The sequence below is a fragment of the Numenius arquata genome, chromosome 8 (genome assembly GCF_964106895.1).
Source record: "Numenius arquata chromosome 8, bNumArq3.hap1.1, whole genome shotgun sequence".
Taxonomy (NCBI): domain Eukaryota; kingdom Metazoa; phylum Chordata; class Aves; order Charadriiformes; family Scolopacidae; genus Numenius; species Numenius arquata.
This window is the reverse complement of record NC_133583.1, coordinates 40,939,752-40,954,207: the sequence shown is the minus strand read 5'-3', so window position 1 is coordinate 40,954,207 and position 14,456 is coordinate 40,939,752. Positions and strand designations below refer to the sequence as shown.

Sequence of the window (14,456 nt, the reverse complement as noted above, 5' to 3'; positions counted from 1 at the left end):
GTAATGTTTCTCTGCAAGATAAATGAGCTTCAAAGTGCTATTAAGCAGCAACATTGACTAATTAGACTAGAAAACGTATTATATCACTATTTTACTCATTACTCTTGCCCATGCTGAAGAATTCTCCTGTTGAAGAATTTTAGCGCAAATTATCAAAGTCTAGACAGAAAAGTAATCTTTAGCAGGATGTGTAGAGGGGTTATTACTCACCCCTTTTCATGCTTCCAATCATGAAATATTTTTAGTGTTCTATTTCTTCAAAGAGCCCTTGGAGAAGATAAAAGGACAACTCTCAGAATCTTTCTCTTCAACCAAATGGAGAGAAAGCAATAATCACAGGTCACTACTTGAGGCAGAAGCCATAAAACTAGATAATTTGAACAAATTCTTGCACTGGAGTATAAAATGTGAAGATGAAATTTTAAAAATATCATTTATTTGGTTATAACCTCTTTCAGTAGAAAATTATTAGCCTTAGATTCTAGCATTACCACATAGAACTTTATAACCAAAAAAACCCTCTCCTGTCCATGCCCAACTGAACACCTGAACACCAATACCTATTTAAAAAGACAGTAACTGCTTAACAGTAACAGACAGTAACTATGCCTTTTTTTTTTTTTATTAAAAAGTTATTAAAAAGCAAAAATGATCAAACAGGTTGTTTGGTATAGGTATTTCTTTCAGTTTCAGTATAGATTCAACCCCGACATTGTTTTTTAATCAATGTTTTCCCTTATCTAAAAAAGTCGTAACTAAAAACCTAACTACTTCATTTCCTGCTCCTTAGAAGAGACAGGTAACTAGAGCTAGGAAAAAAACCCAGCCAAAACAAACCTCTCTTTTACTGGAGTTTTGAGAAACAGAAATTTCAGGCTCCTTGTGTGAGCAAAATTATTCTGTCTCAAATATTTCAAAATCACTTTATTGCTTTCTATCATACACTTGTATTTTCTCAGTTTATTTTCTCCACAGTCACCAGATTAAAAACTAAGCCCTTACCACAACAATATACTTGTAGGAAAGTAGCCATTAAGCTGTGTTCTTTTGGTAGTCTTGAGTGCAGTACGTTCTTTACGATAAGAAGAAATAGAAGTTTGAGTCACCTGTACAGGATTGCCTGCATAAAATTCACAAATAAAAACAATATTACTACAATTCTTTGTGGCTTTAGTTTTTTTTATTAGGAATAAATAAATCTGGTAAAAATGGAATAGGTGATAAGCATGATATATTAGTCAAACTTCGCAAGAAATAACCTATATATAAAAGACCCTTTTACCACAATATAAATAGCACCTTACGTGTATGCTGCCATGCTCCCTCCCCTCCATTACCAGCTTTCCTCTTGCTCAGTCTCAGCATCAAAGATAGCAGAGATTCTACCTTTGGTAGCTTCTGTCCTGCATCTTCACAACCAAATGCAACAGACAGCTTTGGTCTACAATTTTGGAAAATGCTCAGCTTTTGATATATCTAAAGAAAGGAGAAAATGTCCATTTTGTGTCTCACAAATTAATTTTTAAGGCCATGTAAGTCTCTTTTCTTGTGTCTGTTTGCAACTTACATTTCTAGAAGGTTTTCTTCATATCTCCTGTTAAATAACCAGTGTAATCTTCATCATCGTTTAGTTTACCTTAAAGCTACATAACTGTTGTCTGTTCTGAAGGCATTAACTTGAACCTATTCATTATGGGCCTCATATCCAAGTTTAAAAAGTCTGTACCTCACATAGTATTTTTTTAATGTTAATTGTTAATTCGTTGTTGTATCTGATTAATCTGTCAAATTCTAGTATCTGAACATCAATAATACTACGCAAGCTTTTAAAAAACATTCTGCTTACTGTCAGGCTTACCTAATGACAGAACAACAAATGAGATCCTCCTTTTTTCCTTTATTTTTTTTTCTTTTAAACAGACAGATGCTTTCTATAAGAAACAAAAATAACTGGAAAGTATTTAAGTACTGCAACTACTTACAGCCGACAAAAGTACAAGATATTCTATAGAGTATTAAGGCCCTGATGGTTATCAATAAATGTTATCAGAAAGCATTTGAATAAATATGGCCTCTTCATTTATAATTCAATAAAGAGTACCTGTGCAAGTAATTGCCAGGAGGACTATCAAAAGACTTGAAAAGTTTACTCAGTTAAACAACAAAAAGCTCTCTGGACATCTTAGACCACAAGCATAAAAGGCATTTTATTTGTATATGATTTTTGCATAACTTCTTTTGGGAATTTGGATATTATTTGTTAAAATAAATTTGCATTTCCAACAAGGAAGAACGATGAGTATTTCCCTTCAAAACAGGTTAATCAGATTACAAATACTGCAGATGTAGATCAGCATCATTCAGTCACACCAGCCTCACAACCATACATATTATAAAAGGCAAAATAAAGACATTCCATCACCACATTCAGAAGTCGCACCGTGACCTATTAAGTTTGACAGTCTGCTGTAGAAGTAATTACAGCACTACTAATTAAAAGAAGTAACAAATAATTGATAGACTGATAGCAGCTCTTGAGAACTTTTAACCACATAAAACTATTATATAATGTGAGTAGCAAAGGGCACATGCTAGCAGAGCTAGCTTTTGTAATTGTTCAGTCTAATCCAAAGTTTAAAGCCATATTTTAGCCATGGTTCCTTTATTTAAGGTCTAGCAGCATTGAAGCAGGGTTCTCCAAGTAAGATTTCCACAGGTTAGAAAACCGAGCCATTGTAGCTCCATCGATGATGCGGTGATCCGCTGACCAACTCACATTCATTATCTGTGCTTTAAATACTTCACCTTTTCCATTAAACCGAGGGAGAACCTAAAAATCAGAGGAAGGAAAAAAACAGAAGTATTAAATACTTTCAACAATAAATCTTTAATTTTTTATTATTAATTTCTTAATCTAAATTTAAACATTTTGCTAAATTAGACAGGCAGCAGTAGTGCCATTCAAAAAACAAAGATCTTCCCATTACTGCTTGTGCTGTGGATTAGAATATATTACAAACCTACATGATAAACAGTTACATCCTGTTTCCACCATCACAGAAATACTGAAGTAGGGAAAACCTTTCTTGACTCAAAAGTTTCTTCCTGAATAGTTTATTGCACTGTTAGTGCTCAAAGTAATGGTTTCTTTAAAGCAATCCCTAAACAAAAGGCTCATAGGAAGAGCATAGAAAAAGTATTTTAAATTAATACTAATTTCATTTCCAGCATTGATCTCAAATCTCTACATTAGAGAATTAGAGCCTGACATTCAGAAAATATGAAACTGCCTTCACCACTCAGAGCTCTGTATGGATTCAGCTATCTGGCTCATGAAATTATACTTCATTATCAGAATACTTTTTTAGTCTCAAGTTCTTCCATTAATGAGAGCAAAAAAGCTGTTGCCACGTTGCCAAACTTGTAAAAATATATTTGTGTTGTTTCTTAATAACTAGAAGGCCAAACGTAGATCTAAGTGAAATATAACAGGATTCTAGAAAGGAAATCTGAACCTTTGGCAGAAGAGGCTTCTATTTAAACATTTGGTGTCTCTGCAGAGTTATCTAAAAGCATCACAAAACTTTTCAATCACAAGCCATGCAGTTTCTGTAATGTAAAGTGAAAATATGTTTATATAAGAAAAATAAAACAAAGGGACACTCCACATTTCATTTTCATTACAGATGATCTTAGTTAGCTGGAGTTAAACACTCACACCGCTGAGATAAATTTAATATACCTGTATCTTTCCAAGTGCTCCAATGGCTACTTCAGGAGGTAGTATCACTGGTTTGGCGTAAGTGCCACCAATCTAGAAAAGAAAAAGCTGAGGGTATTAGTTAACAGATAATTTTTTTTTTTTTAAAGCAGATTGTCTTGCATTAATTACTACAGGTTTTGTTCATTGCATGTTAAACTTTACCAGGGTACTCATTTCAGAAGCAGTTTTCAGATATAAGTTCTCATTTTTCCTGTACTTACTGAGCCAATATTTGAAAGTGTGAACGTTCCCCCAGTGAGGTCATTTGTTCCCAGTTGGCCTGCAGAGCCCAAGGACTGTAGGCGATTTAATTCAGAAGCAATCTCAAACACACTACAGACTTGAACATTTTTCACATTTGGGACAATTAAACCTTGCTCTGTGTCCATAGCAACTCCAATGTTGTGCGAAGCCTGCAACAAGTTTCATTAACTGGTCATTAACATAAGCAGTCAATATAAAACATACTTTACATAAGAAAGCACTTGAATAATGTATTCTTTATATATCTTTTTAATGTAGAAAGTGCCATCTGCAGTAAGCAACTCCTCTGTACAACTTCGAGGGTAGAAGGAGATGTAAATTTTTAAATATTAGCTTTCCACATTGGCAAAATGCAAATTGATTTTGGCAGTTTCACATCTAGGAAATGCAGAATCCTGGAATCAATTTCACACTGAAAATATCTTACTTTAGGATGATTATATGTGTAACACAACATGACTAGCAGATTTTAAAGAGAACACTACAATTTTTTAAAAAAAGGAAACTGAGTTACCTTTCATTTACTGTAAAGAATATATAAAGATTCATCTGAGAGATATTGATATAACAGCACAAAAGAAGTTTGTGCTGCAAGGAGTATGTACACATCACTTATGAAAACAGACACTTGCTGCACGCAAGCATCATTTCAGCACCTTGTATGAAAACTAAATGTTTATCAAAACAGAGTTTAAAATATGACTTTAATACATAAGGATTGAGCATTGGAATAGTGGAACCACTGTGCTGTTACTAAAAATTACTGTATTAAATTTTAAATGTTCTCATTTTAAATGCTTGGCACATCTTCAAGTAAAAAATAGGAAATCATTATATTAATATGCATTTTTAAGGCAAGCCTGAATAACAAAGTGACTCTCATTAAACAAACTACTGAAATGAGATCAATAATACATCACATCCAATCTCAGAATCTGGAGACACAAATTATTTTCCAGCACAACACCATAATTTTGGTTCTTACAATCAGCTCAGACATTCTGAAAAGCCGTTGTTAGCTGTTAGTTTAGGTTTTCTGTTCACAACTTTTATCAGTAGTTTACAAACCTTATATGTGACATTTTGACAGCTTTCATCCAAAGAAGCATTGAGAATGGGATACTGCAATAATCCCAGAGAGGCTGCCTGTTAAATAGAAAAGAAAAAAAAAAAGAAGATAGATTTTTATATTTTATAACCAGAGAGCTGCATGGAAAGAAAGGAACAATGGGAGACAATTTAGATTAATAACAATACGGATTTCCTCAGTGGAATCAAATTTGGCTTGAACTCTCCTAAACCTGTCTGTTGATACTCTGCCATTATTAGGGATAGTAGAAGAAAAAGACAACTTACAAAACCCAAATATAAATCAGACAGACATATAAAAAATGATAATCCCTTTCCCAAGTATAATTGAAGCTGAATCTGCAGTTATTATTTCTGTTCCACAATTCAAATCAAATATCCCAAGACAAAAGTTATGAGATTCAGCAACAATTCTCAGCTCTCCACTTAGGACAGCTTATACAATAACCCTAACTGCAATTCCAGCAATAAATTCATAAGTAGTGCAATAAACAAGAAAGTTGAGACTTTTCTTGTGACCTGTAATTATTCAGTTGATAGAGGTGCTCCAAACTTACAACAATCATTGATCAGATTTTGGCAAGATCTGCATCAGTATTCCATACAGTGCTCTGCTGCACGTCTCACCTTTATGAAGAAAGGCATAAAGGAAAGCTTAACTCCACGAACTTGTGCTAGAGGTTTCAGCTCTTCTCGCAGCTGGACAAGCTGAGTCAAATCAATCTCATCACAATAACCGAAGTGGGGTATCTTCAGGGCTGCACTCATAGTCTTTACCATTGCCTTTTGAAAACCTAGAAAATATTCACTGACTTCTTAAACCAACAAAATGAACTTCTGGGAAGTTATGGTGAAATTTCAATTATTTGTTTCCATTTAAAAAATTATTCCAAAAAACCCCCAAACAAAACCCAACAACAAAAAAAGGACAGGGTAAAGCTCACTTTAGGATCAACAGTTATTCAGCACATGCAACTCAATTTTTACAATTGTAATACTTCAGATTATATTACTGTGTATCTCTCCTACGTATGTGTATATATGAAATCATAATACAGTAATCTGCACTACTCTTTTCAGCCTCTCCAAATAAACATTGCCTGAAAGGCAAGCAAAACCTATTCTCTTCCTCTCTTAATGTGCTGCTTCTTACCTTCGTATCTTTTATTGCACTCTTTCCCAAAACAAGTGTGAACGCTGAAGTACACTATTATTAAGCACTGATAATCCCTTACATACACTGCACTTTGCCAATAATTGCATAATGACTCATAGTGCAACAAATTAACATGTTTCAGAATTCCTACCTGTTACATTTGAAGAAACATGGATTAAAAATGAGCAAGTGCAACTTAAAGCCCAACTCCATCCAACCCAAACATGAACAATTTCATAAAATGATACTTTCACGCAACACCTTCTTACAGAGCATGTCTTCCTATTGCTCACTCGCATGACAATAACATGAAACACACTCCCATCAAAAGGAATCAACTGTTCACTGAGTAATATTTACTGGTAGTCTACTGTGAATGTGGTCTCAAGTTTTTATATTTCATCATTTACCTGTTACAGGTTCTGTTTTGTCTTTTCCTGAAAACACAATGGGTCTGGAAACAGGCACAAGAATTTTGCGTGCTCTGTCCTTTGGAGCAGCTGGCACAGTCTCTGATTTTGGCAAAGGTGGAATAATTTCAGCCTTCGGTGATGGAGGTAAAATAGCTCCTGTTTGTTTGGCCAAGTAATTGAGTATGTCTTCTTTAAGAATTCTGTTATCTTTCCCTGTTCCAACAACTTCACTCAATTTAATCTGAAAAGTACATAAAAAGCTATGACACTTTTGTTTTACAGCAATATAAAAATATCCTATATTGTGAGCCATGGTTAAAAATTATTCCAGTTACTGATCTAACATACCTACAGTTCTCTTTCCCTTTCTATGATTTATTAAGTACTCAACATTGTTCAAATCATCTAGAAGGCCCACTAGGAGTCTGACTGCATACTTTAAGGAGGAGCTATGAATACTACTTACCTCTAAATTTCCTCACAGGATCAATAGTGAAATATTAATTTGAGGAAAGCAATTTGTCACTTAATTTTCCCTACTTATTGTTTTATTTTTCTCCTAAAAATGTACCACAAGCTTTCAAAACCAATGGCATATTCACTTGAAAAAAAAAAAAAAAGAATTAGAAAAGTGGTTAAAAGATCACCTAGTACATCTTCTGCTCTAATATAAATCTGAAAAACAGAACAAGGTTGCTAAAGCTGAGATTCCATTTTACCCTCCTCCTTTTTCTATCCCAGGAATCTATTCTGATACTTTATTATTTTTATTCTAAAAGGGTTTTCTTAATCTCCAGCCTAAAGCATCCTAGCTGCATTTTAAACCCAGTAATTCTTTTCCTAACCACCACAATCACAAGAAAGCACAGAACTCTTCATCTTTACAACAGTTTTTATACATTTTAAATGTATTGAAAACAAGTCACTTCTCACTGCACTTTCCTCTAGATCAATGTTCTCCTCCTAGTCAGTCAAACAGCTATAGAAAAGATGGATAAAACATAGCAGGACCTGATCCAGCAAACTTACATTGTTCTCCATGGCCAGACGACGAACTGCGGGGGTTGCTAATGTTTTATGACCTTTTATCTCTTGGTGAGTGTGCTCTTCATGAGACATAGGAGGTGTTTCAACAACATCTTCTTCTGGGGAAACGCCTGTAAACAAAAAGACAAATTTTAACTTTACTACATTATAAGCATTTGTTAATTTCTAACCTCGACCATGCTGTCTATCTGTGACAGCTGAAGTTTTTAACATTTACTTTGAGCTACTGTGGACAGGAACATACCATGCTAACGGCTGCTGTTTAAGCTAAGTTTTCAATAGGAAACATCTGGCTTTTGAGAATTTAAATCCTAATATCACAACTTTTTCTACTTACTTTTCTTGACTTTATAAAGGGGGGAAAAAAAATCAGTTTTAAGATTTTTAAGATGAAAAAGTAAACTCCTCTATCACTGATGGCTTTATGACAACAAACAAAAAATATGCAAGGCTAAAAAGGACTTACAATACCTTTTGAAGCATCGATTTCAATGTCCACTAATGGTTTTCCAACATAAGCAATTTCATCTAAATTGTAATGGAGTTTTCTAATGATGCCATCATAACGACTGGTAATAGTAACAGAAGCTTTATCGCTTTGTACTTCACAGATGCTATCAAACTGAGACACACTATCACCTTCTTTTATATACCTAAGAGAAAAGACACAGGGTAGTATAAAACATGTTAAGTGTAAAAATCCATGCTGTGTATTCTTTTGATTAATTCAGTTATGTACATCCCCACAACACAAAAACACATTCCAGATAAGAAGACAAATTCTACATAATGGATACATTTGCTATATACCTTTTGCCTGACTGCTCCAGTACCCTGTTGTGTGAAATGACACAATGACTTAGAGTATCATCAGACATATATTTTTACTATTACTTTAGTAAAGCAGAGTTTTCTTGACAGATTATAAACCATCTATAAATAAGAATGAGCCCAGCTTAGTCCTAACCTAAGTTCTTAGTTTCAAATTGCCAGGATCAATACACGACCAGTTTCAGAAAGGAAATTGGAAGTGGGAAACTGTCTTCTATGCAGAAAGAAGTATTTTTACCTATTTGTACAAAGCACAAGGCATTTCAACGCTGCCTTTCTTCACTGTACACTTTGATTTTGCTTAATCTATTCATCATTGGCTTTTTACAAACAATTTAAATATTTACATCTTTTACTAAAGTCAATAGAGAAGGGGTATAGGATAACATTATGTGGATTCCGCAGAATAGCCGTTTGTTTCTAAAGTTCAGCCTAAGTAAGTATAATAAAAGACAGGCTCCCGCACTCTAAAACCATTAATCACTGAAGGAAAGCCTATATACAGGTACAGTTAGGGCACCCCGTTCCTTCCACCTTTTCCACTCCACCTTTTCCACTCCCAAATAAACCAGATTGCAAGTAAACAAAATGTAAAGCTCGGTATATACAAGGTTTTAAAATGTGGAAAATGAAACTTGAAAACCTTCACAAGTAACCCAGAAAACATTTTCTCAGATAAATAATTGACAATACAGCTGTTAAACTACTTGCTGATTTCTTAGTGTATTTCTAAGAAAGTAGAGCTTACCATTCTTTTACAGTCACCTCCGTAATCCCTTCTCCAATGTCAGATAGCTTAAACTGGACAATTTGGCCACATGAAACTTAAAACAGACAATAAGGAAATACAGCATGTTTAATACTAAATATATCAGACAAAAATCTAAATGCATCAAAAATAGTCTACATACCAGTCATAGAAAAACCGCTAACATAACACGCATAAAATAGCAAAATAAAATAAATTATTTTATTATGAAAAAGATTACCAGCAGATGTTCTGAATAATCGCTGTTGATGACTAAACTTGAGGGCAGATTTGTCAAACACGCACACATATTTTGATTTTATAAAGCGAATGCCGCTGCACGATCTAACACGGTGAATGCAAACCTGGGGGAGAAAAGTCTCAAGTGTTAATACAATGGACCAAAGAAAGTAGAGTTCTTTTAATATTCCTGATGCAATAGTAATACTAAAATAGTTTAATTCTAGCTTATATAAGAGAAGTTCTTACAGAAACACAGTTATACTGAATACATACTGAATGTACAATAACCATTAAATCAGCATAAGCTTTGCCAGGTCTTTAACTTCTTTCACTAACACAACACATGGGGAGATCAAAGCCACAATAACATAACCAATTAACAAAAATCATGACAGGATCTGGTAAGAGATTCATACTTGCTATTGTTTCTCTAAGCAATTAGTTTAATCAGGACACACTCACAAAAAGCATACATAATATCAACTACATCAGCCATCTGAAATATTCTTATCCAGAATGGATGCTGGATGGGTCCTCTAGACTGCAGGAAAGATGTTTTTCTTTGTCAGTTCTTATTCCAATCAAAGGTTGATCAGAAGTACTAATTGGAAAGGGAATTCACACCAGGGGGCACAGGCAGTTGCCCTTTTATTTCTGTTAATGTATAGGAGACAATCATCTTCAAGTAAATATCATTTCACATCAACTTTAATGACATTTTTTAAGAACTGAGTGCAAGATGGTTTTCTTTCATGGTTACAACTACATTTATCCAGAAATCAACCTAAAGGGTCAATGGAATTTTCTGAAAGTTTCTTCAGACAGAACCTTAAGCTTTAAAGCATCATGTAATCAGTCATGATTTTGGTCAAAAGCAAAGCCAGTAGCACTTGCATTGACATAAACAGGCATTTTATCATTAATCTCAACAGAAGTTAGTTCAGACCCTTTCTTATTTAGTAAGATTTCTTAAATCTAATGTAATTCTGGTGTTATGTTGTCTTAGAGTGCTGTAAAATCAATAAAAATAACAATTTATCTGTAGATACTATCTCTAATTAATTTAGAGATATGAAAAAAATTCAGGTGCTACAATGTACCTCAAGTAGCTCAAAACTGTAAAATTTAGAAATTATCTTCTTAGAGGAGCCAGAAAACAGCACACCTGCATGGGAAAGTTCATTTTAACTTTTTTTTTTTAAAAAAATCCTTTCAATAATTACAGAGAATATGAAACTTCCTGATTGCCCTCCCCACCCCCCAAACTGTTCAAGTATTTGATTTCATATTACACTTTTAAAAAGTAGATTATTCAGAAAACTGTATAATTCTGAACTGACAATGTACATATTTTCTATATTATCTAATCTAGCATTGCAAGTTATATTTAATATCACCTTTCTTTCAGGAACAAATATTAATACAATACAATATGCAATAAAGGATACAACAAAGTTATATTGAGTTACTTATCAGCTGCCTGCTACTAATATTGTATCTACTGATATAGAATACGTATTTTTCTAATTTCTATAATGAGCAAACTTTTCATCAGTCCTCCAAACAATTTTCCCTATTAAAAAATAAGGTTGAATGGTAATTTTAAGCAATGACAAATCTTATTTTATGAACATATTTAAAATTCTCATTCAATTAAAAATTTCATATATAATGCACATCTTCACAAGCGTGTTTTCTCCTATTTTTAATTGTTTTTCTTCCCACTTGAGTCCATGGTTACAATTTTTTGTCTAACAAGATTTTTTTGTCCCAAACTTACAATAAAGCTCTTTTCTCTTTATATGACCCTACATGGAAAACATTCAAAATTTACCTGTGAAGATGATCACAACGAGCACATCAAATCTGTGAACTATTTCTAAATGTGAAGTTTCATAATGCTTTCCATGTGTTTTTAACATTTGGTAACTAATGCAGGTAGTGAATTAGTAATGTCACTGCCAAAAAACCAGACTGGTTTTGTTACAGAAGAGTTTCAATGCTGTTTCAAATTATATTTGTAAGAATAATTCAAAACTACAGCATTTTTTTTAAAATGGAATCTTTTTGGTTTGCAGTTCTGCACTTTCTCTACAAAAAAGTTGGTGTGCTAGTATGTTAAAGCAGTAATACAGTACCCAATCTCTTCATAGAACATTGTTCCTTTCTAACAAGGGGAAAAAAGAAAACACATGAAACAAAGACACTATGCTTATTAATTTCAGTATTTAATCACTGTAATACTATTTTCTGTGTAATGCCAAATAAGGACATAACAAAAGCATATAAAAGATAAAATTAGTTTTAATATTCATAGCTTACCCATCTACGTACCTTGATGTCTGGAGAAATACAGTAATAAAAAAACCAACAAGCACAGTGCTAGCTGTTATGCTTACATCACCACTATTATGCTATATGACAATCTAAAGCGATAATTCCCTGGTAAGATAACACCTTTCCTGTGCAAGTCTTCAAAGCGTGGAGTTACTGTGGGGAGAAGAAACTGAGGACCCACTCCAGTCTCTCACTGATGCTGAGGACACATCAGCCGCTGACAACTGATGGACTAAGGCTTGTGGTTCAAACCAAGACAACACGGGAGCTGTATGCTATTTGGGGAACAAGTGTCTTGCCCCTGTTCAGTTTTGGTTGTTTCCTTAAAAAGAAGCCCATTGTGCTTTTCAAAATCACCACTGATCCTAAAACTACTGCTGGCTGTGGAACAAAATGTTTTTATGCAGCCTGCAGGCAACTGATCACCTGATGAAGTAACACTGAATTTCAAAGTCAAATGAAACAGTTTGTGCTCAAAGGCAATGACTTCACATTAAAGGATGCTCCTCTATAGAACTCTTTTGATTTGCTGTCCCATTGAGTCATTTTAACGAACATTTACTTACATTGGTTCAGTATATAGGCAACTATATACTTGGAGATACAGAATATGTATGCAAAACAAAAACAATGTTCTTGGTAGTGTGTTTCAGTCAGACATCATCCCTCACCTAAATAACTGGCACCATGTCCTAGTGTCCAGGTAACTGTTATTTCCTTACCACTTAACACAAAGACCCCCAGGCTCCTTTCTTTTCTTCTTCACAACCACCACTACTTTGTCCTGCTTCCTCTTGCTAGCCAAAGTGTTTGCAAAAACATTGAGAATATTTAGAAAAAAAATGGTCTTAATATTATAATAAACATTATTTCTTGGATCTTATCACTGGTTCACAGTAGATGGTCACAAGAAGAATTAGTATCTAGCAACATTTAAAATGTGCTTGCAGGAAACACACACTATAAATAGCCAATTCTATAGTTCAGCATGCACATAGATAAGATGAGCATTTTCATCTTATCAGACTCTCCCTCTCTGGATTTAAGAGTAGATGGTTTAGTTAGAAAGAAAACTAAAAAGAAGCTGCCACTTTCAATATTCTTAATTAGAAAAATGACTTATATGTAGCCTAAAACTAGATAATTACAAAAGTATCACTGAAAAAATTCCTCACTACTAGGCTTTTAAAATACAATATGAATTATTACAATCAAAAATTAATAAGAGAATTTAGAGCTGATCTTTAATTTTGTTTCACTTGTGTTATGTTACAAAAAGATATTTCTTTTCCTGACATTCCATAAAACAGCAGTGACAATTGGACATCAACACTCTTCACTACAGCAGGAAGACTATAAATGCAGGAAGGCAGAAGAAAGCATGAAGGAAGTCTTCATGATGGTATATGCTCACAAGATTACCTGCATCCTAAAAGGCAAAACAAGCAGATTCGCTTCTTGGAGCGTGGTAAAGTATCTCAACTACTTAATTTCCAACTATCAAGGCTCCTGAGATTCAAAGAAATATGTTTCCCCTCTCTGTGTGTGTAACTACCCCGTCTCTGTGCAGACACGGTACGCAAAGGGGGCCGATGCAGGGGCGGAGGCGCGGCGACGGCAGTAAGGTATAGGCGATGCAATGAATCGGATGACTACGGAATTAACGTAAGAGAAGGATGCCAGTGGCTTATGACAGGAGGCACGCCTTTCCTTCACGGGAAAGATGGGCAACGGAGAAGACATTCACGGGGGAGCAGCGTGGGGCGGAGGAAGCGTTCTGGGGTCCCTGGGGAGCGAGAGCACTCTCACCCCCAGGTGTGCGGGGCCGCGCGCTGCCGGTTGACGGGCCACGGTCACCTGTGGGGCAGCGGCGGGGCGGGCTGAGGCGGCCGGGCAGGCTGAGGGGAGGCGGGGAGGGTAGCTCGGGCACTGCCCGCCCGCCGGCGCGGGGGAGGCGGCGGCCGGGAGGGCTGGAGGGAGGCGGCAAGTCTGCGAGCGTGCTGTGTTTGCTCCGAGGGTCTGCCGCCCGCTCCCGGCTGGAAGGAAGCAACGGGGCTTCAAGATGCCGCCGAGGCGAAGATGGCTGCGCGTTGTCCACCCCCTCACCGGCTAACCGGCCGCACCACCACCCGCAGGGTCCCCTTGCTCCCCTTACCAGGCGCCCCGCAGTCCGCCAGCTGCTCCTCAGAGCGGTCACGGCCGCCATCTTACTCCGGGAAGGGGCAGCCGGGGGGCCCCGCACACCTCCCACCGAGCAGCCAACCGGAGGGCAGCCACGCCGACCGCAGCCAACCAGGCGGCGGGCGGCCACCCTGGGCCTGGGCCAGGGAGGGCGGCGGCGGAGGGGGCCCGCAGCGCGGGGCGGTGGGTGGGGAGTAGCCGGCTGGTCCCGGTCCACCCCTCGGGGAGCGCAGGCGGCGCCTCGAACCCGTCAGACGCCCACGGGAAGTAACGGGAGGGTGTCACCTGTCCCGAGCGCCTCACGGGTGTTCCTGGAGCAGAGCCGAGAGTGGCGGCGCAGGGAGTGCGGCGTCCCTTGGCCGAAGCGGCGTGAAGGGCAGCGCG

The 14,456-nt window shown here is 36.5% G+C and overlaps 1 protein-coding gene across 5 annotated transcripts; it reads right to left on the bottom strand.

Annotated features, from left to right (window-relative positions):
• Positions 1–626: 626 nt before the first annotated feature.
• Positions 627–14,123, bottom strand: DBT (dihydrolipoamide branched chain transacylase E2). Of its 5 annotated transcripts, none has more exons than XM_074151222.1 (12): positions 14,047–14,115; positions 10,655–10,719; positions 9,553–9,676; positions 9,312–9,387; positions 8,204–8,385; positions 7,715–7,842; positions 6,683–6,926; positions 5,744–5,910; positions 5,096–5,173; positions 3,985–4,176; positions 3,743–3,814; positions 627–2,830 (listed from the first exon to the last, which is right to left on the bottom strand). In XM_074151222.1, exons 6-12 carry the CDS (start codon positions 7,802–7,804, stop codon positions 2,663–2,665), a joined length of 1,011 nt encoding a protein of 336 aa, XP_074007323.1. In that variant the 5' UTR covers positions 7,805–7,842; positions 8,204–8,385; positions 9,312–9,387; positions 9,553–9,676; positions 10,655–10,719; positions 14,047–14,115; the 3' UTR covers positions 627–2,662. The 5 variants fall into 5 exon arrangements, with proteins under 5 accessions (XP_074007323.1, XP_074007320.1, XP_074007321.1 ...); XM_074151219.1 differs by lacking the exon at positions 14,047–14,115 and adding an exon at positions 11,389–11,476; XM_074151220.1 differs by lacking the exon at positions 10,655–10,719 and having other exon boundaries at positions 14,047–14,109.
• Between the last annotated feature and the right edge of the window lie 333 nt (positions 14,124–14,456).

What these genes read in the sequence shown, in the direction of transcription:
- DBT (XM_074151219.1), bottom strand. Translation starts at nt 11,476, where the DNA reads ATGTTAAAAACACATGGAAAGCATTATGAAACTTCACATTTAGAAATA. An exon ending in ACAGTTTTGAGCTACTTGAG is followed by an intron (nt 9,677 to 10,654) that starts GTACATTGTAGC and finishes TTTCTCCCCCAG; the next exon opens with GTTTGCATTCACCGTGTTAG. An exon ending in CAAAACAGAACCTGTAACAG is followed by an intron (nt 5,911 to 6,682) that starts GTAAATGATGAA and finishes AATATTTTCTAG; the next exon opens with GTTTTCAAAAGGCAATGGTA.